This window comes from Microtus ochrogaster, chromosome 18 (genome assembly GCF_000317375.1).
Source record: "Microtus ochrogaster isolate Prairie Vole_2 chromosome 18, MicOch1.0, whole genome shotgun sequence".
Classification (NCBI taxonomy): Eukaryota; Metazoa; Chordata; class Mammalia; order Rodentia; family Cricetidae; genus Microtus; species Microtus ochrogaster.
In genome coordinates this window covers 6,409,506-6,430,697 of record NC_022020.1, presented here as the reverse complement: position 1 = coordinate 6,430,697, position 21,192 = coordinate 6,409,506, and the positions used below count along the sequence as shown (strand labels likewise).

Sequence of the window (21,192 nt, the reverse complement as noted above, 5' to 3'; positions counted from 1 at the left end):
AGACTGGAGGGCCACAGAGCAGAACCCAGTGAACTCTTCCAAGCTTTCTAGACATCCTTAAGGAAATGCTGAATTAACTCTAAGCCAGGCTCACTGGTCAACAGGACTTTGTCAGGTACAAAAGTAGGTAGAAGATTCTAGAAAAGAGCACAAGAAAGCCTGCTGGCATTGTCAAAAATGGCAAGTCTGTGAGCTTTTGAATAATGACTATGGCCAGAGAATGAAAGGGGTGTTGTGATATTGTGTTTATACTTTAACAAATACAGCTTGCCTGAAGATCAGAGTGTGGAGTTAGCCACACTAGCTAGCCATAAAGCCAGGCAGTGGTGGCACACAGCTTTAATCCCAGCACTCAGAAGACAGAGGCAGATGGATCTCTGTGAGTTCAAGGCTACACTGGGCTACACAAGATAGAATCTGTCTAAAAGAAACAAAGCTGAGCAGTGGTGACTCACACCTTAGTCCCAGTACTTGGCAGTGGAGACAGGAAGTGATACGGCTGGGCAGAGAGAGGAATATAAGGTGGAGGATTCAGTCTGAGGAATTGTAGAGACAGGATACCCTTTTTTAGCTGAGGCGTTAGCAAGGTAAGAGTTGGCTGTGACTTGCTCCTTTCTCTCTCTCTGATCTTTCAGCATTTACACCAATAGCTGGTTCTGGGTTTGTTTGGTTTTTTTATAAAGACCAATTAGAACAACAATTAGTGCAGCAAAGGGGGAACATGGGACAGAGGAGGCATGGATGAAAGATGAATTAGAAGCGGGCAGTAAGGGCCATTAATTCCAGAGTGAGGTGAGTGAACCAGAATGAAGTGGAAGAACCAAAGAGATGCAGGTAAACAGAGCGAGGACCTGGACCAGAATGAGGTAGGTTCATCAATAGGAACAGATGAGAGACCCTGGAGAAAGGTCAGGCAAGTCAGAGGAGACCCCTGATGGTCAGTTATTGGCCTGGAGTTCAGGCAAGATCAAGAGTGAGTTCAGAGACACGGGTGCTATTCCCACAAAGCTGGAACAGACGCACTAGGCACAGATGATGTTCACAGGGATATGCCACAGGGTCTCAGAGTGGATCCTGGGGACATCGACATACGGAGCTCAGGGTAAGGAAGGTCACTAAAGGAGCACATGAGAAAGTGACAGTAACCAGGAGGGTGGAAGTTTCACAGAGCGGCCAGTAGGGGCAAGGAGTAAGCGAAGGCTGGGCATAGGCCAGTCACTTAGTCTCCGTCATTCCTATTCTCCTGGCTGTGGTTGTCATGTGGTTTTATTTTTATGGGTTTGTAAAACATACTTTTTCCACAAATAACCAACTTCTCCACTAAACAGAATTAATTCATAGGAGACAGTACTGGCAGGAGCCTAACATACAATGGCTGACCAGGGAGCACAGTGAAGGCTAAGCAGAACGCACCAGCGTCAAGGACTTTCCTTCTGGAACCTTCACGGTCACAGCTACCTCTGCTTCTGAGATGTCGAACTCCACCTGGCCATTGGAGATCACTTGGTTCCGGCAGCCGAGTAAATGAGGGCAAAAGGAGGCAAGGAAGGAACCTGAAGAGGGAGCGAGACACCCTGTCACACGGCTGCAAGGACAACATGGAGCCCGCTCGTGACAAAGGCTGCTCACCTGACCATGGTCTTCCTCCATCCACAAAGACCTCTGTGGGGAATGTTGGGTGTTCTGTTTGATAAAAATGGATGACAAAGACATGTTGGCCCGGGTGTGGTATCAGTCCTCTCAGGGTTACTTGATTCTAAGAGGAAAAAAAAAGGGGGGGGGGACTCTCAAACTGAAGAACTTTGAATGATTAGGACATGAGATGTTGCTATAGTTAGTTCCTACAAAAACTCATGGCGAGACTTAATTCTTCAATGCAGTATTGAGGGGCCCAGTTTAAGAGACGCAGTTAGATTATGGGGCCAGAGCCTGATAAACAGATTGAAGACATGTACAGAAGTGAGTCCTTTCCCCACAGGGTGGGATCAGAGTGAACTGTTAAAAAAGCACCCTTTTTCTCTTGAACAATCGCTACTGGGACACAAGTTCAACCATGTGGCACCTTCAGCCGTGCTATGATATGCTAGGGATCCTCGCCAGGTCTTGTACTTGCCGGCCTCTAGAACCATGACCTAAGTAAAACCCTTGTCTCTGTAAGTTCCCCAGCCTTGGCATCTTGCTTCAGCAGCTCTACAAACAGGCTAAGCAGCTGAAGCAAGCTCGGTGTTGAGAAGACAGCTGCCAGATTCCTACAGATGCCTTCAGACAAGTGTTGATAGCAGCTTTGTTTGCAATCACACACAGCGAGAATTAGATGCAAACCAAATGTCTCTCACCTACAGAATAGAGAAACTGAGGCACAACCAGACATTTGGGGGTGATTAGGGAAGGAGGCTTGGTTAATCATGCCAGAAGACTGGCGGTTGTTATGGTTTTCCTCACCCAGCACTCTGGCTGCACTTCTGGGTGCCAGGGCGGCGCATGCACCAACAAGTGCTCAGGCAACTTCCATAGCCACCTCAAGCCCCACGTGACCTATGTGCAGCATGGTCAGGTTACCTATACATGACACAATGTAAGCCCTTGTGTGCATGCGTGAGCCCCTGTGCACATGTGCTAGGCAGCCTTTAAAAGCAGGACACACCCGCTCCATGCTCTCTCCCTGGTCCAACTTCCTCGGCCTCTGCAAGTGTCCCTCTCTCTTAATAAATTCCTACAGTGGGTTTTGTGATCCATCCTCACTCGTGCCGGGTAATTTCAGTGGTATTTATCAAAGCCAAACACACGACAAAGCAGTTACATGCCTGGGTACATGCCCAACAGAAATGTGTAGTGTGTTTGCCAAAGAACTAGATAAACACGCTGCCAGCCATGGGACTCAACACATGACTTTGTGTAAGAAGGAGTAGGCTCCCATTTTTTGAGGAAACTTTTTTTTTTTTTTTTGGTTTTTCGAGACAGGGTTTCTCTGTTGAGGAAACTTTTGATTACATGACAAATCAACATGATGCTCTCCTTTCCCCAAATCAAGCCATGCCCGGCTTTCTCTCTGTGTCTCAGACCTCCTGGGGAATAACCACTGCTGCCTTGAGTTAGATTCTCCTCAGGGCCTGCCTGAGGTCCACTATGCAGGCTAGGTCACATGGTGCATGTTAAGACAAGCCAGAGCCTCTCAGCAGACGGGAGGAATTCCAATCAGACCAGATTAAACCAAATTAAATGCCCGTGATTAACAGATGGTGGTCCCAGGTGGCCGGAAGAAGGGGGACGACAGAGGAAGCGCACACAAACCTAAAACCACGAGTGTCTTTTCCCTAAATATCCTGTGGGAGTGGTCCCGACCCTCCTAGGGGAGGGGTGAGCATTTGGCAGGCTGGGAGTTGGAGTCAAGCACTCGGCAGGCTGGGGTGTCACTTCCAACTCAATATTACATTTAAAATGTTGGTCATAAATATCACCTCAGCTCCTTGTCACACCCCTATATTCAAAGAATCCCTGCCATGCTCCCAGACACCCAGGACTGCTGTCTATTAAACACAGGCATTTAATTTGGTTTAATCTGGCCTGATTGGAATTCTCTGTGCCGGTGGAGAGGCTCTATAACAGTGCAGAATTACGCACACCCCAGAACTATTCCGGGAGAGCACTTACCCTTTGCTCTTTGAAATTGAAAACTTTTCTTTCAAGACCCTACCTTGCTGCCTGTGGTATGGTGTAACTCTTCCAGCATTTTGTTAACTGAAGGCCCTGTCCCTTTCCCTTCAGTCAGCCCTCCCTATGCGTTATCCCTGATGGCTGTCACTCTTGAGGAAGCTCATCCCACAGCCTGAAGGCTTGCCTTCTACCTCAAGCTATGGTGTTGTAAAACCCCTCTGCAGGTAACTTACCTCAGCTTCTTTTCTGGGAACCTGTAATATCCTTACTATTCATAGCGATTACCTCTTTATACACGTGGACAAGCTGGTGAGGACACCTTGGTGTGAGTGGAAAGTTGAAACCACACAAGCTCTAGCTGGTGGGGAAGGGCACCTCATTCTGGGTACACCCTCTGCCACTCCCCACCTTCCACCAAGCACAACTGAGCCCAGAGTTCTACCCTGTTGGCCTAAGAGAATATGCCCTGCCCTGCTCTTTTAACTCAAAAACTATGGCAAAACCACCACTGCCACAGCTGGGAAAGTCTAACATCTTTCAAACTATTTTTACCACACTGGAATGGGGCCATAAGTACCATAGCAAACATTCGGTGGCTAGAGGGTGACTTTCAGGAATCTGTTCTCTCCTTCCACCAACATCCCAGGGATGGGACTCCCATCATCAGTCAGTGCCCTTTTTTCTTTTCTTTTTTTTTTTTAACCTTGGGAGCTGTCTTAGAGGCCTCTATCTATCTTTGAGTGAGGGCAAAACCAGGACTTCATTTCAGCTCCCCCCGCTCCCAGCTACAAGATCTCATATGAGAATGTCTGGTCCCCACAATTTCCTTTACCAAGTCTGGCGGTTAGATAAAAGACAGCATTCCCTCAGGGACTTGAGAAAATAGTTCCTGCCTCTAAAAGGAGTCAGTTTCCTTAAGTCTGGCAAAAGGAGCTTTAGGCTCTCTATTAACCTGCACCTATCAGCAGAAGAAGGTTTATGCTAGCCTCTAGGCTCCTTCAAGCCTTACTCACAAGCACCTGGTATACACCTCAAAGCCTTCACCCCAGTTTACCATCTCCCCTCCTGCCATATACCCCCTTAAAACCTTGGAAAACCCGACCACTCTCCCCCTCCCTCTACTGTCCCCAGAGCCTCAGCGTTTGGAACTTTCTCTTTTCACCCGCAGGGCGGGTTTTGGCTCCTTTACTGCACCAGTTTCATTTAGACAACTTCCTCCATTCTTTCTGCAGTTGCCGCTAGGGGGCCGAGAAGAGCCTGCTTGGGTTCATGCAATAATTCAGAAAGCTGTGATTTTTTTTTAAGCGATCTGTGATTTTTTTTTAATGGCTTATTGCAAAAGCACTTCATGACATTACTAAATTTAACCCCCCAGGACTAGATGATAATTGGTGAATGTCTATTGAGAATTCCCCATCTAAATGGTTAGGGGATGCCTAACAATTTACAGGCTGCACCAGCTCTTCTCAAAATTCTACACTCCATGTGGGGAGAAGAACTAATACTTCACCACGTCAAACAGCCACCGCCTATGAAAACAATAGACTCTGTAACGTGCTAACTTACTGAGTGTTCACGGGGACAGTTGGGGAGGGCAGGAGTAGCCCTGAGTCGGGGCTACCCAGGCTGCACTGCCGCACTGCTCAGTGAACAACAGCTGAGAGAGGACGTTCCCAAGTCTTAAGGGGCTAGGATGGGTAAAGACAGATGACTGGCCCCACTCCAGAGCCTGGGATGAAGGAGGGTGGGGGCACCCCAAACAAGCCGCAGGGTGAGGTGGATGCTGCCTGGTGGAGGTAGGGGTCAGGGGGTGTCACACTCTAAGAACCACGGGTCTAAAAACAACACTGGAGGGTGTTCCTACCTGTGGTGCCTTCAGGGTGACGCCATCTGCGGGAGGGGCAGACTCCTGAGGCAGGAGAGGGAGAGGGCCCCCACTTGGAGCATCCAAAATTACGGCTGTTGGAGGAGTTTCATGGGCCAGGGGGACACAGGTGACACTAAGGAATAGAACACTTTAAAATATGGTTGTGTTCTAACAAACAAACAAAACACATGGCATGATGATCATTGGCCAAGAAACCCGGAGGCCAACTGCTGCACGCCAGGGGAACCAGAAGAACCCATGGAAGGTGGAGGTCTAGGGACCCTTGCATGGCAGCACAGGTGTGGCTGCTGGCCATAGCACAAGCACCTGTTCACCAGGAAGTTAACACAGAAAGAAGATCTGCATTTTAAAGTCATGCAAACCAGAAATTTATTGGCATTTGCTTCTCCTGAGCAAACGTTAGTTAATAAAATGAGATCACTGTAAAGACACCATTCCTCTCTCTGCAGGAACGCTGCTCTGAGAGACAGCTGTGCGCCATTTGCCTCACGGCTAAAATGGCGCTCTGATGGTGGATTCGGGAGTCCTAATGTGCACATGAGTTTCCATGGCTGAACCTTTTAATTATTCTTGGATTTACAGCAAAACAACAGCCTAAAACCCACAACAAGCTCTAATTAGCTAGTTCTGATAGCACAGCTCTGAGATGGACCATTATTTCTGTTTTTTCAAAAGAAGAGCCTAGACACCAAGATTAAAGGATTGGAACAAAGTGAGGCGCAGAGCAGAACTTGGCAGACCTGCACTTGAGGAGCAGGCCTAGCTGTTTCCCCTAGTGCTGCTCTGCCTGTGCCATGATGTATGCGATGGGACTGACAACTGGGAAAACCTACTTAGCTGGATCATCTATTTTCCTTAAATTAAAAAAAATTTAATATGTGAAAAATTGTGAATATGTGTCCGTCCATGTGTATGAACGCATGTGTACATGTATGTGAAAGAGTGAGTGCTTGCATGTGTGAGCAGAAGCAAGAAGAGGGCATGGGGTAGCCTTCTCTACCTAGTCTGTGTTTGAGGCAAGGTCTCGCGCTGAGCTTGGGGCTTGTATGTTGGGTAGCCTGGAAGCCATCAAGTCCTAGTGATCCTCCTATCGACGCTCACCTTGGAGCAGGGCTTGCAGGTGTGTGCGGGATGCCCAGCGGGGCCTGAGGCGTGTGCTAGACACCCAGTGGGGCCTGAGGCATGTGCTAGACGCCCAGTGGGGCCTGAGGCATGTGCTAGACGCCCAGTGGGGCCTGAGGCGTGTGCAGGATGCCCAGCGGGACCTGAGGTATCTGTGGGATACCTAGTTCAGCTTGTTACATGGAGGCTGTAATCAAAACTCCAGTCATTGTGGTTGCATAACAAGTTCTTTTAACTGGCTCTTCTCTTTTTAACATTCTATAGTAAACATCAGTGTCTTGCCTTATATTGCAGTTAGGCAGACACTGAGCACCCCAAATCCCAAACTCCAAGTGATCTAAAATCTGAAACTTCTTGAGCACCAACCTGATGCTCCAAGCAGAAAATTCTACTGGTGACCTCACAGGACAGATCACAGTCCAACAGAGGCACACCAGATACACTGTCTGCATTCAGCTGCAGGTGGTGTGTGAGGCTGCGTGTGCTGCATAATTCATTCCGTGCTTAGACTTGGGTCTTATCCCCAAGACATCTTATTATGTATTTTCAAATGCTCTAAATTCAGAATAGTTAAGGTCCTGAACATTTCAGGGAAGGAATCGCCAACTTGCATAGTTTCATACTTACATATATGACACTAGTGTTCAGAGTATTGGCAAGGAAGAAAGGAGGGAAATGAAGGGTCCAAGAAAAAATATAAAAATGTAGAAATAAAGAAATACAAAGTTGTAAGCCTAGGAGAATGAGAGCAGACTCTCAGCAGCTTAAGGATTAACTATTAACAGTGGGTTACTCTGCTTTACAACCCACAGCTCTATTCACAAGGGCAAAGCATCTCTCTGCAAACTGAGAGATAGTCTAAGATAGTATCTCAGCCATCCGTGATTAATGGCAGATATGAGCTGAGTTAACCTTTAGGAGGTGGCTATACATGACCTCTGGGTTATGCATTATCCCTGCTACATGAAACTGGCGGCATCAAAGGGGAGAGCACAGAGCTTCAGTAAACACCACCTGGAAATGCCAGGGAAGATGGTAGATTAAGTACAAACACTAGTTTAACTGAAAAACTCTGTTAATGAAGATTGTAAAGTAAGGCAATCTGTACCTGAGTTTTACCTCGAGATTATAAAAATTCCTTTGTTCAGACCAAATACTTGGTACCCCTACTATAAAAAGGTGGGTTCAGAAACTGGCCTTGGCCACAGCCTTACAAAAATCCATCTCTGGCAGTGGTCCCAGATAGTTGATAAGCTTTTTGTGCCCCATGGAGATAATTTTTTATTTTTTTCTTGAATAAAGTTTGCTTCCAGTCTATTAGACTTTGGTGGTTTGTCCCCATCTTTGTGCAACCCCTATGGACCCAACAGGAAACACATTACCTTGGATTAGCAAGTGGTCCATAGCTGGCAATACAGTGGACTTGAGGTCTCAAATATTCAGTTGAGAATTCTTCAGTGGTTATAATACAGACTTGATACTACCGAGTAAGTGAGTAAAAACACACAACGGTTACTGGAAAAAAGCTGCACTCTCTTAAAAGTGGTTATTAATAAAGAACACAGCCAGAAAATGTCTATTATTTTAAAGTGGCGAAACTGCAGGTTAGCAAGCACGCAGCTTCCTCACAGGCAGCGGCAGGATGGCAAGCATGCAGCCTCCCTGCAGACAGCAGCAGAATGGCAAGCATGCAGCATCCCCGCAGGCAACTGCAGGATGGCAAGCATGCAGCCTCCCCCCAGGCAGCAAGAAAAATCCTGTTTCTTATTAGACAGGATCACTGACTACATTGTTGTTGGAATAATTGCACAAATACGTCAAAGAACAAAATCATGGGAAGGTTCAAGACCAGCTCTGTCCAGGGCCTTTGGATCATGGGAAGGTTCAAGACTAGCTCTGTCCAGGGCCTTTGGATCATGGGAAGGTTCAAGACCAGCTCTGCCCAGGGCCTTTGGATCATGGGAAGGTTCAGGACCAGCTCTGTCCAGGGCCTTTGGTGCCTCTTTTTTTCTCTCTGACTTAGGGCCAGTGCCGACACCTGAAATGCTTCTGGAGGGAGAGAGGCAGTGAACGGCCAAAGAGCCTGCTGTTTGAAGACATGGCCACATCTGGGGAAGCACTGTCTTAATAAACGATGTCTTAGATTGCAGCCCAAAATTGGACTTTGAAGGATTTGTCTCTACTGCCAATTTCTGGGTCACATAAGAAATTCAGTCATTAAAGAATCTCTTATTATTACAATATCTCTTATTGTATTACCAACTCAAAGTAGTTGGCAAAGTAGTTCAGTCGTAACAACAAAAATGTATGGAGTAACACCAACACTGGGGTGTCCAGAGGGCAATGCCCCCTCCTTCATGGAACATCCATGCTAGTCACCCTGATCTTCAGTGACCTCAGGCCACTTTTCAGAGGACAAATCCATACTTAAAAGGCTGAGGCAGTCCCGAGACAATTTCCGAAGAGGAGGCGGTTGGACTCACAGAAGGAAAACCACCATTTCATAATAATAATTTTTAAAGTCTGATTCCAAACTAGCCCTTAAATTCCAAGTTTTTACTTACTCCTGCTAGGCTAGGCACAAATATTTAAAGCACATTCCCCCTGGCATTTCCTGGGTGTGATGCATGCTTGCTGCCAGCAGTAACAGGAAGCTGTTTCACACTTAGGTAATCTCAAATTCTCTGAGACAGTTCCTGTAAATCTTACAATTCCTTTTTCAGGGAGATGCTACTGTTGGTCACAGCTCCCCCATCACATGGGTGGGCATGAATGCCATTTAATCTGTCCCAGCTGGCATTTAAATTTTAAGGTGTATATCCACCTAGCTGAAATATAGGGTACTACTGTATAAGCAGTTATAAAACTTAAACAGCTGATGGACCGTTCCAAGAAACTACACAGAATGGTAAAATGGAACAGAAATTAAATGATAACCCGTGTCATTTCTGTACCAGGACATAATAATAATAAAGTAGAAGTGTAATGATTAAAGGTATTTCACTTACATTAATGATAAAAATTAATGAAATGTGATTTTTTTGTGTGGGAAGCATTCAGGTTTGATGACTGACTTTCTGAGGTGACATGAGGAAGACTCAAGAGGAGAATAGTTAACTGTCAAATGTTGAATTTACAGATAAGATGAAATTGCAGCCCACATTTTAATAAGCTTTTAAGAAATACAGACGAGAGCAGAAGACTTGGAGAGTCTGTGGGCTAGATGAAGGCGTACCAGAAGGAACTTGGCCGTGTGCACCTTGAGCCGAATGTCTGCATCTGCCAAGAGCTCGTACACAGCCGTACGACTCCAACTGTCAATCACCACACTCCTGCAAAGAGTGCTGCAAAAGGAACAGAGCTGTTTTAGCCTGGCGCCCGGCAACTGGCTCCCTTGCTGAGCAAAAGGGAACAGAGCTGTTTTAGCCTGGCGCCCGGCAACTGGCTCCCTAGCTGTGCACCTCATGATCTTCGACTTAATCTGCTTGTAACTAAGTGAACCAGGGGCAATTTTCCTGCATGACGAGTCGAAGAGGGACGCAGTCTACTATGGTTTGAATCACCCAAAATTCATTTTGAAATGCAATTGCCACTGTGACCTTTCAAAGATGGCCAGGGAACAGAGCCTCAGCTCTGTGGGTGGATTGCTGTTACTGCGTGAGTGGGCTGAGCTGTCACAGGGATGAGCCCTTATGTAAACAGACCCTCCTGCCCTCTTACACTCTGGCCCTTCCAGCTCCTGTGGCAGAATGACTCAGCAAAGAGCCTCCGGCAGATGCTGACTCCCAGCTTCCCAACAGTGAGACGCAAACCTCTTCTATTTATAAAATCCCAGGTCTATGGTATTCTGCGCTAGCAGCACAAAGAGACTTAGATTCTGACCACCATCTCTGCGGACAAGAGACTTTCTACTTCAGGCAATGCTGTACCTCCCAGGCCTGTGGCCTCTGCTGCCCATTTCCTCCTGGGTGACAGAAGGCGTGGCTAGTCATCAGGAGAAGGGACCCTGGGCAGGGATGGCCGAACTTTGGGAAATTTGCCAATATTGTTTGGACTACTCATAACTCAAGTTACCCAGCAGTAAGCATGGCTAGCTCTACAACACAGGGAAGGGCATGTCAGATGGTTTTCAGGGCTGCCAGTTTTCTTCCCTAGTCCCTTTGCACGTCTTCCGCTGCTCCCCACCCTTCCTCTCCATATGGGTGAGAGACATTTTGAGACCATTTTTTAAAAGTTACGGTTTTACAACATGAAATCTGGCTCTGATGAGACCACTAGGAAACATATCTAAGGCCATTTCCCTTTGGACACATAAATGTGGAGCTAAGAATAGGATAAAATAATATGACCACCCCTAAGAAACACCTGAAATAATTTGGTCAAGGATGTTTCAGAAATGACTAAAAGGAGATAAAACATGCAGACTCTAGCGGAAGTTGGGCACATGCGCAGAAACCTACAGCCGGTGCGGAAGTGGAACTGAAGCGGCTCTTTCGGACTCGAGTGCCATCATGGGAGCTAAATACATTGATTGCCTTGCATTTAGTTTTATCATCACCCCTTAAAAGTCTCACTAAGAAATAGACGGCCGTGGTTTATCATTACGGGTCGCCGTACTGCGGAGAGAACACGTGATTTATCACTGCATCACTCTGGAAAGTGAGGCTCTCGTCTCTTTTCTGCTGAGATGTTCTGTCTAACAGAGTGGTTACAAATCACTTGAGATATGCAGGGGAAAGTTCAAACCTCAGCAGGAGACTGTAACGCTGAACAGGCCTGTCATTTAAAACTCGCACCCTTGCAGGCAGTTAGCCTTTACTTGACCCCTGTGACCTCTGAAACATTAAGAAAAAAGGAAATATTTTGGCCCAGTAAAAATGTCCAATGCGACTCTCCTAGGTTAAGTATGAAGCAGGCAATCTCTAGTCTACTATGACGCTGTGCTATTCTAAGAACGGGTTTGCTAAGCACACTTAGATGCTCTTATGTGCTGAAACATGTACCGTGTCATACAGCCTTCCTCAGCACTCATCAGAAAACCTGAATGGAATCCTGCAAGGACCCTTTCTTTCTTTGGCTTTGTAAACCTGCCTGTCAGGGCAGGTATGATGGCACATGACTATCCCAGCACCCAGGACACTGAGGCAGGAGGACCAAGGCCTCCCTGGGTTGCATAGCAAGACCTTCTCTTCCCAAAATATATACTCCACCAACTTGGGCATAGATGATCTTGGAGTTCGGAGTTTAACTGAAGAGTCGCTGGAGTAACTATAGATAGTCCTCCATCTTTTAGATTCTGTGAAAGGAATCAAGCCTGTGCTCTGAAAGATGGGAGGAGTCTAAAAGCTCAACTGGAAGCTGGGCTCAGATAGAGAAGCTGAAGAAGCCTTGTGGCCAGTACACCCAGGACTCTGGCATGTGAGGTCCTACCCATCGGGGAGTACACATTACAGTGGTACTGATGCCAACTGCGTGTGAAACTCATATATTTAGATAGTGAGAGGCAGTTTTGAGAAACTGCTTCTGGCCCATCCCATGCCCTTACAGCCCACCTACAGAGCTGAAGAAATGGGTTTGGTGAGGAAGTACTTGTCTGTTATGCTGGGATGGTGCTGGGTCTGAGCCTCAGTACCACACACATATCCAAGTATGATTCTTCCTTTATGGGATCTTCATCCCATAAACAGAGACCTCAGGATTTATTTAGGATCACTAAGAGCATAACATTAATTCAACAGACATTTTCTCAGGCCTCACAAAAATGCCTATGTTAAGCTGCTCTTTTCATCCATTCTTTTCATTTCACATCCTGGAAGATGGGCAGCTACTTCAATTATCTCAGGTTTGCCATAAAACTTGAACAAAGGCCAACAAAACGTTGAAGGCCCTGACCAAGAACTGGTGTGCTCACTTCTGCTAGTGTGTCCAGGGACTAAAACTTCGGGTGAGCTCACTGCAGCTCTCCACGAGTGTGTCCAGGGACTAGAACTTCGGGTGAGCTCACTGCAGCTCTCCACGAGTGTGTCCAGGGACTAGAACTTTCGGTGAGCTCACTGCAGCTCTCCACGAGTGTGTCCAGGGACTAGAACTTCGGGTGTCATTTAATCACACTTTTAGCCTCATCTGCAAATGCCCTCTGTGCTTTAATTAAGGAATGTTCGTGAAACGTTATGCAAAGAAAATCACTTTTAGCAAGCCCTTGTCCGTTAACACTCTTGGGCAAATATTTCATTAGGGTAAACTTGAGAGTCCTTTGTCATTCCGTTTGCACTCAGCAGTCATCAACCACTAATGATGGCAGATTCTGAAGGTGGGCTGTGAAGGGAGATGGGCACCTTTCCCATTATTTCACAGAGCTGCCCATGGAGATGTCCCGATCCATCTGGGGATAATGTTATTCTCTAGAACTAGTTTCCTCCTAGTTTTCAAAGGTTGCCTCAAAAGGAAGCAACTCCAGTTGGCTATCATGGAAGTCCCAGCAGACTTCCCTGCTGGAGGAATTCCAGGGCGGGGCCTTATTACCTGTGCTGGCAGCTGTAGACGTTCACCTGGCCTGCCAAGGCAGACCCTGGGCTCTTCAGGTTGACATCCACCACAGAAAGCTGGTCCACCTCCGTGACATACTCCAGCATGATCACATAGTGGCCAATCTGCGGGACCCGCAAGCGCAGGTGCAGTTCCACCTGCCAGAGAGGTCAAGTCGACAGTCATCCCGATGTGCATTGTACTGGGTATGTTTTTACAATGGCAAAAGCAGAGAGGATGCCACAGAGTCTGGTCATGTCTACATAGTAAACTCGTGATCCTCCAGAGAGGATGTGGGGGGAAACAGACGCCCTGTTAAAATTCTGAGCTCGGAGAAACATTGCATAATCACTTGTCTGGAACTTCCAAGAGTATTGTGTATTTCTGTTTTCTAACTCTGGGGATTCTGTGTCTAAGGACTTCTGTTCTCGGGGATGGCTCAGCTGCTTGTTTCCTAACAACAAACAAACATTCCCAACAGTGAGAATGGAGACCTGCCTCTTAAATGCTACTTCAAGAGAGAAATATCAGATTAGCCAAATAAAAACCATGTAAAAGCAGCAAACATGTCCTCCCTTTGGCAGGAACGAAGACACTTGGCTTCTCTTCTTTCAAACCGTTTTCTATGGTGGCATACATATTTTCTTTCCCCTTTTTATTTTTAAGAAAACTGGTTATGAGTCAGAAACCAGGGTTTTCTCAGGCTGCAATGACCCACAAAGCTGAAAATGTTTACTCTCTGGCCCTTGCTGGAGAAAATGTGATTTTCTCTTGTGTCAATCATGAGGCAGAAGCTTATGGTCCAAAATAAGGCTGACACTGGCTGTGCAACCTAGAACTTATGTCTGTATGCCCCTACAAAATAGGGACAGTGGCATCAGTCCTCCCTCAACAGAGTTGAGTTTGGATGAATGGATGGAGAACGTTGAAGCTCTATGTGACATACAACAAGCACTACAGAAACATTGGTGGATACTGAAAGGAGAAATAAAAAGATAGTGGGCACCTTTGGTGGGTCTTGCCAAGGTATGAACACTAGGGAAACAGACCACGCACAACAGAGTTAGCACAAGAGGTTTAGAGGGTGGGGCGACAAAAGACCATGTCAGAGTGGGGACTTGAGAGAGGCAGACAGACAGGAGGAAGAAGAGAAACAGGAGAGAAAGGAAGAGGCAAGAGAGGGAGAGCAAGCTGTGCTTCGTGGGTGCTTTTAAGGGGCACACAAGCTGCACAGCTGGCAGTGGAAAGGCACTGGCGACAGGTGGCGGAGGCAGGTCGCTGCTGTGGCCACCAAGACCAGCAGTTGTAATTGGGTTGTTTTTGTCGTGATTTGTTCCTTTTGCTTAACCACGTTTCCTGGTGTGCCGTTTATTTTTACACCTTTATTGACCAAAAGGCAAATGTGCACTGGTCACTCAGTTCTGACTCTGTCACATAGGAGAGTCCAGCCTTGGCCTGCCGGCTTCTCTCCTCAGGCATCTTCAAATGAAAGCTGTCTCAGTTCACCGCACAGCACGCGTGGGCCAGTGACAAGATGTGACTTCCATCATATCATGCCTCTAAGCTCCTACTGCCAACCCACTGTGAGTACCACAGACTGGTATCTGTTTACATCTGATGGTAACGCAGACGGACTTGGGTGAAATGGAAAGGTGATGTCGCTGTCAGGATATTTGTCTGAAGGGGACTTGAAAGGGCCCAGGGTCAGACTCTGCAGCACAGAGCTTCCCGTTCCTGGTTCAAGTGAAGGGTAAAGGCATGGAGGGTAGGTTATCAAACCTTCCACCTGTGCCAAGCCAAGAAGGATAAACTACCATCCTGATGTCAGATGGGAATTTCAATATTTTGGCCATCAAGTGTTACTGAAGGCCTGCTGTGACCAGCTAGTGAGCATCCAATAGATTATAAGATAGGTGAGTTCTGCTCTCAGGCTTTGATCAGATAATTAGATAACTATACAGGTACAGTATAAGTTTCAAGTGTGGCAAATTCTCTCAGAAAGTAGCATAGAAACATGTAAGATGTGGAACTGAGTTAGTTAGAGAGGTGTGGAGGCCCAAAAATGTGAGCCTAATTCCACCTTGTCTGCCAGTCAGAGAGTTGGAGTTGCTCTAAATGACTAGCAAGGTAGTTTTACATCCCAACTCAGGATGTGATTGCTTGGTTCTTTTAACATTAAAATAGGTCATTCAAGTAGGTCCTTGCCATCTCTACAGATGGTCAGGATATGAAAATGTACTTCTGTTCCTTCTTTTGTAACTAAGAGGTCACCTTGGGAGTGGCTGCCTTCAGCATTCACGATCTAGGGCCTAAACAACAGAATGCTAATGATTTGATGTCTCTGAGTGTTAAAGCGATTGTCTGTATACAAGCTATGGGGCAATTTCAGTAACTACTGGAATGCCCTCCTGGTACTATTCTATGGTTTCTGATCTGTCATTTTTCACACATCTCTGTATTCTATACTTATATTTCTAAATTCTCATGCCCCTATCCTGGCAAGAGGTGGTTTTGTAGAGGCTGGTCCTTGACAATGTGTGTGTGTGTGTGTGTGTGTGTGTGTGTGTGTGTGTGTGTGTCCACGTGTATATGTCCTGTATCACCTCAGGAGGACCAGGATGGCAGATGTGTGCTTCCACAGCTGCCTTTATGTGGCTGCTGAGATCTGAGCTCAGATCCTCATGTTTATGCAGCAAGTGCTTTATGAACCATCTCTCTGGCCCAGGGAGCAAAAACTTCTGCAGATGCAGGCAATTTAATCAGGAGGCTTCCACAGAGAAGTCATGCAACATGACAGCACATGAGACTTCCTTACCCAGTCTGGGGGCCAGAAATGGCTCTCATTTTGGATTTTTCTGGTTGTCTGATACTTGTACATACAGAATAAGAACTGTTACTATTTAGATGTAGAACGACATCACTCTATGAGCCATGCCCACTGGTGACACTGTTTTGGAAAGTTGTGGAATCTGTACACCCTGGGGCCTAGCCAGAGGAGGTAAATTTCTGGGGGGCAGGCCTCGAGGTTTCCACATGACCTTACTCTCTGTCCCATCTCAGCCACAGCCAACAGAAACCCATGCTGCCCATGTTTTCCTTACCTTAGCGGACTACACCCCAAACCAAAACCCAGAATAAATCCTTTCTTACTTAGGCTGCTTTGTGTCAAGTATTTGGTCACACTAAGAAACAAAGTAATTAATATAGGTAAATAACCCTGGGATGAGATTAAAGCTTAAATAAAAATTCCTTGGTTTTATATACAAGGCCAGTGAGTCTAGCAATAATAACTCTTGTATAAGAAAGGAGCTAGAATAGCTACAATACTGCTTCTAATGCCACAAATCTGGGTTTCATCACAACAGCCTTCTTGCAGTGACAAAAATAGTCTATGATCCATGTTGTCCCCGAACATGGGTGATTGTTGAGACCTTGAGGTAGCTGAGAGACAGCTTAGATATACTTAAGCTTAACTAATATAAGTTTATATATTCCCGAGGGGCTGGTCCCCCTCAGCTGGACTTCCCTATTATCAAAACATATATACATATATGTTCATTCTCACATGTTAAATATATGTACAAGTGAGTGCACACGTGTACATGCAGTATGGACAGAAAGGAATGTGGTTAAGCTAATTTTAGAATGGAGTAGAGAGAATATTCAGTTTTTCATTATAGCTAATTATGTTTTCTTATTACACTAACTATATTTTTATAAATTAAAAATCTAATAAAATAAAATGAGGAGCCTAAGAAATAACCTTAATATCTTTAGCTGTTGCCTTTAAAATGTAAGGACATTGTTTATAAAATGTGTGCACCTAAATATTTAGGAATAATTACGGCCACAGATATTTTAACTTCATACGCTTTACCCCAAAAGAAGTGTTCTCTCAAAAATTCAGAATAGACAATGTTAACAAAAGAATGAGAATAGAGGGGAGCAGGCTGTTGTTCAGCATCTTCATTTTGAGGTGCTGAGATGTGTGTTCTCACTGCTGGTATACTATGCAATCTGTTACCAGTATGTTTGTTACCAGGTTTGCCCGTGTCACTCCAAGAACTCCAGGAAGAGACACAAAGCCCTGACCTGTACGTTAACCTGTCCTCCCAGCCACAGGACAGATGCCTGGGGCCAGGGGGGGGGGGGCAGTTTCAGATTCCAAGTTCCACAAATTCAGCTGCTACAAATTGCTAGGCCTATGGGGTTGAGCAGAGGGGACCCGTTGTATCCTTTTAAAGGCAAATCAACCCGGCTACTGGAGGCCTGTAAGATTGTCGACTTCACTGTGAGTCAGGTGGAGCAGGTAACCAAATGACCCTGAGATCGTCTATGGTTGTTGCTATTTCTAGAAGGTGCTAAAAAAAAAAAAAAAAAAAAAAACCCTCAACACAGCTCCGTGTGGAGGGCGTGTCTGCCCCAGTTCAAATCAGAGCCCTCAGCTCCTGTTCATCAACACCTCTGAGAAACCCTTCTAGCTCTCAGAGATTTGGGAAGCAACCTTAGCTAACTAAGCATTCAGCAGACACAAATGCAGAGGTCGCACCAGCTTTGACAGGAAGTGGAAGGATGCCCCACCTCTCTGCCACTGAGGTCCACCATGGCTGGGTGTGCGGGAGTGGGCTGCCTCACTGCCACAGGTCTCGGCTCCCCATCAAGCAGGAAGTGTGTGGCCTCACAAGCCAGGGTGCAGGAGAATCGGGTCACTGGTAAATGCTGGTAAAGCAAACAACTTCAACGAGAACAAATAGAATCGTTACCACATGAACACGATACGGAAACCTACAGAGCTACAAGGCCGCAGTGACGCAAGTCACCTCGGCGTCCTTGCATCGTTTCCTCAACAAAGTCTAAGCGAGTGGACATCGAAGGCATGGAACAGCAAGTTTCCCACACAGGAAGGGACGGAACCAAGGTCCAAGAACCCGCCCTCCTTTGAGCTCTTGCCCTCGGCGGCGCTCTTCATCCAGCTGTGGCATGCTACATGCTTTCAGATTCTTACTCAAGGCTCAGAGCAACAATTCACAATGAACCTACCAGCGGGGCTGTACCGTAACCGCTGCGATTGTGAGGCCACCATCATGAGCCTTGTATTCGTGGCTAATTCAGAGGAGTCTGGTGGCATTGAGGCTGCACCCCACCCCCACACCATACTAACTTGTCCTGGGGCGATCCTGTGTGGGCGCATGGTTCCGTGACTGGCACTTGCAGGGCGAGAGCTTCATAGTAGTCGCGGGGAAGCAGCACCAGGTAATCCTAGCAAGTGAAGACCACAGGCAGAGTTGGTAATGAAATGACAAATGTGTATGCTAAGAGAATAAAGTCCCAGGGAAGTCAATGGTGAACTTCAACTTCAGATCAACTCTTTCGTTCTTCATCCTGGCCCTCCAGAACCCACAATTCTTCGCACACTGGAGGTCAGGGCTGCAGAGTATATATTTGGGATTTCTAGATCCACAGGAAATGTTACTTTATCTTCTGGTTGTTTATAATAAATCCCCTCCTCCCAGTGATCAAAGACATTGAACCAAATTATTAAGATGCTCTGCTGAGGGGCTGGAGAGATGGCTCAGAGGTTAAGAACACTAGTTGCTCTTCCAGAGGACCCTGGTTCAATTCCCACCACCCACATGGCAACTCACAACTCTCTGTTCCAAGGGATCCAATGCCCTCACGCAGGTAAACCAATGTGCATGAAATAGAAATAAATCATTAAAAAAGATGCTCTGCTGAGCCGCTGGCTGCCCTCCTCACTACAGAGCGCCATCTACTGACCAGTGATGTGGCCTTCAGCTCCTGCCTACAGAGCATAGTGGTAGGGAAAGGGTTTTTGTGATGTTGGTATCTCAGACAACCTTCCTGCCTGTCCTAGCAAATGAAAGAGCAGCTATCCCACCAACCATGCCAGATTAAGTTATGCAAATGCAGCTAAGCATTCAGGAAAGAGCGGTGCTCCAGGCTCTCAGACACAGGTGCCTTGCAGTGTCCCAGCGATCTCAGGATCTGTGGCCCCACTACATATGTGCAGAAGGGAGGAGATGGGGGATTCGCCTCTAGAGGGAGATTCCCATGTGGCCCATAAGGCATTTTCTTTCCTCAGGTAGAGGAAAAAGCAGATTGGTGGTCAGGGGACTCGGTGGCTTTATTACAGGGTAGGTTTTCACTGTTCTAGACGTCATTTCCCTGAGCAGGCCCATAGCTGCTATCGTCCTGAAGACCAGTAAGCAGAAATAGCAAGTGCCCAGTGAGGACAGAGTCACGCCGGGGACATCAGCACAAGGTTGTTCCGCATCTCCCAGGCCTAGGTAGGGGGTTATGACAATCTTTCCACCCGTCCAGCTTCACACTCGTACTGGTAGCAAAGGAACTTCCTCTTCCTCACTTCTAATATCTGAAAATGTCCTTTCTGACTCACTTATCTCTCCAGACATAAAATTTCTTTGCCAAGAAGGCACGAGGGCCAACGGATGTTATATAACTTTGGAAAAGACACCCAAGGTTAAGTTCTATCTCTGTCACTCAGGAGAAGCAATGGAGGCTTCAGAGCTGAGTGACCAGCTTAAGACTCCCTAATGTTCCAAAAGGACAGCTTTATGGTTCCTGCTTCAAGCACATGATATTAAATGTGTGCCAACGACTTTATCTCTGGCCTTGCTACAAGTTATAACAAACCTGAGGTGTGGACAAAGAGCAGGGCCTCAAAGAAGCCCCTCGTGGCTCCTCTGGCTTTCCTTGGATGAGGAGCCCTTTGCCAGTCCAGCTTTAGGATTCTTGACTAGGTGAGGGAAAGGCAGGAGGAAGTGGGGTTTGGGGGTAAAGGGGTTGGGGGAGGGCCCCTGGCTCCTGGAGCCTCTCCCTTCCCTTCACACATCCCTAAATCTCGCTGCTATCTATCCTCCTCATTAATTAGATTCTCCTGATTATTCTGCATGTTTGGGTGTGTGCATCTTTGGTGCCTTTCTGCTTCATAACAGAAATATCAAACAAAATTCAAAAGGTAGGGCCATGTCTTTATAAGAGCTTTGCATTTGTTCTAATTTTGAGTTATAGTTCATTTATATAGAGACATATAGATTATTTTTGTCCAAGAGTAATTGACAGAAGGGACATAATGTTTCTCTGTCATGTCCCCTGAGGGAAAAAGCCTTTGCAGTGGAAGGGAAATGCATGTGAATCTGACGTCTTCCCATGGGTCACAGGAATGATTGAGACTATCTCAGGGAGAGGATAGTCCACGGACTGGACACTCAGATCCAGCTTACCAGGAGGACTCCTTCCACCTGGATGCAAGCAATCCATGTCCCTGGGGTGATAGAGAACAGGTCTGCAGAGCCATCTCCTGGGACAGTGACAAAGGCTGGCTCCTTATTTGGGGGAAAGTTCATCTCTTTGCTTTGAGAAGCACCTATCAGGAGACAAACAGCAGTTGAAGGTGTTAGCAGTGGTATCTATTAAGGTGTCGAGTTTTCAGGTATATTAAATACATTCATATACTAATATCTATGTGTATACACTTGACACAGACTCAGCCATGTAGCCAGGTCACCTGACCTGGAACTCATGACAAAGCACACTGATCTCAGCTGGTTACCCCCCTGCCTTTTCCCCTCAAGTGCCGGATGACCGAGGCACACTACCACATCTGGCTAAGATCTATCTTTAGTAATGTACCTTCCAGATGTGCGTATTCAATATGTAATATGGGTTTTTATTTCTTTTTTGTCTGTAGGAGATTGTCATTTTTTATTTTTATTCGTGAGTATACTTTCACTTTCCAATTAGGAAATATCCCAGCTCTCTATTTACTTGTTTCCGGGATGTAGCATGCATTTTTTTCTGCCAAAAAAAAAAACAAGCACCTGGGCCCTGAGTCTGATGGGTCTTCTGCACCTGGCCCCTGAGTCCGATGGGTCTTCTGCACCTGGCCCCTGAGTGAGTCTGAGGTCTTCTGCACCTGGCCCCTGAGTGAGTCTGAGGTCTTCTGCACCTGGCCCCTTAGT

The 21,192-nt window shown here is 46.5% G+C and overlaps 1 protein-coding gene across 1 annotated transcript in view; it reads right to left on the bottom strand.

Moving 5' to 3' along the window:
* Positions 1–21,192, bottom strand: part of Lama3 (laminin subunit alpha 3) — a 220,910-nt gene that overhangs the window by 100,720 nt on the left and 98,998 nt on the right. The window contains exons 21-29 of the mRNA XM_005355767.3: positions 20,455–20,597; positions 18,351–18,448; positions 17,771–17,924; positions 13,187–13,347; positions 9,900–10,008; positions 8,047–8,144; positions 5,519–5,654; positions 1,630–1,756; positions 1,414–1,553 (exon numbers count right to left, since the gene is read on the bottom strand). Coding sequence (XP_005355824.1) covers positions 1,414–1,553; positions 1,630–1,756; positions 5,519–5,654; positions 8,047–8,144; positions 9,900–10,008; positions 13,187–13,347; positions 17,771–17,924; positions 18,351–18,448; positions 20,455–20,597 — 1,166 coding nt within the window. The remainder of the gene's footprint in view (positions 1–1,413; positions 1,554–1,629; positions 1,757–5,518; positions 5,655–8,046; positions 8,145–9,899; positions 10,009–13,186; positions 13,348–17,770; positions 17,925–18,350; positions 18,449–20,454; positions 20,598–21,192) is intronic.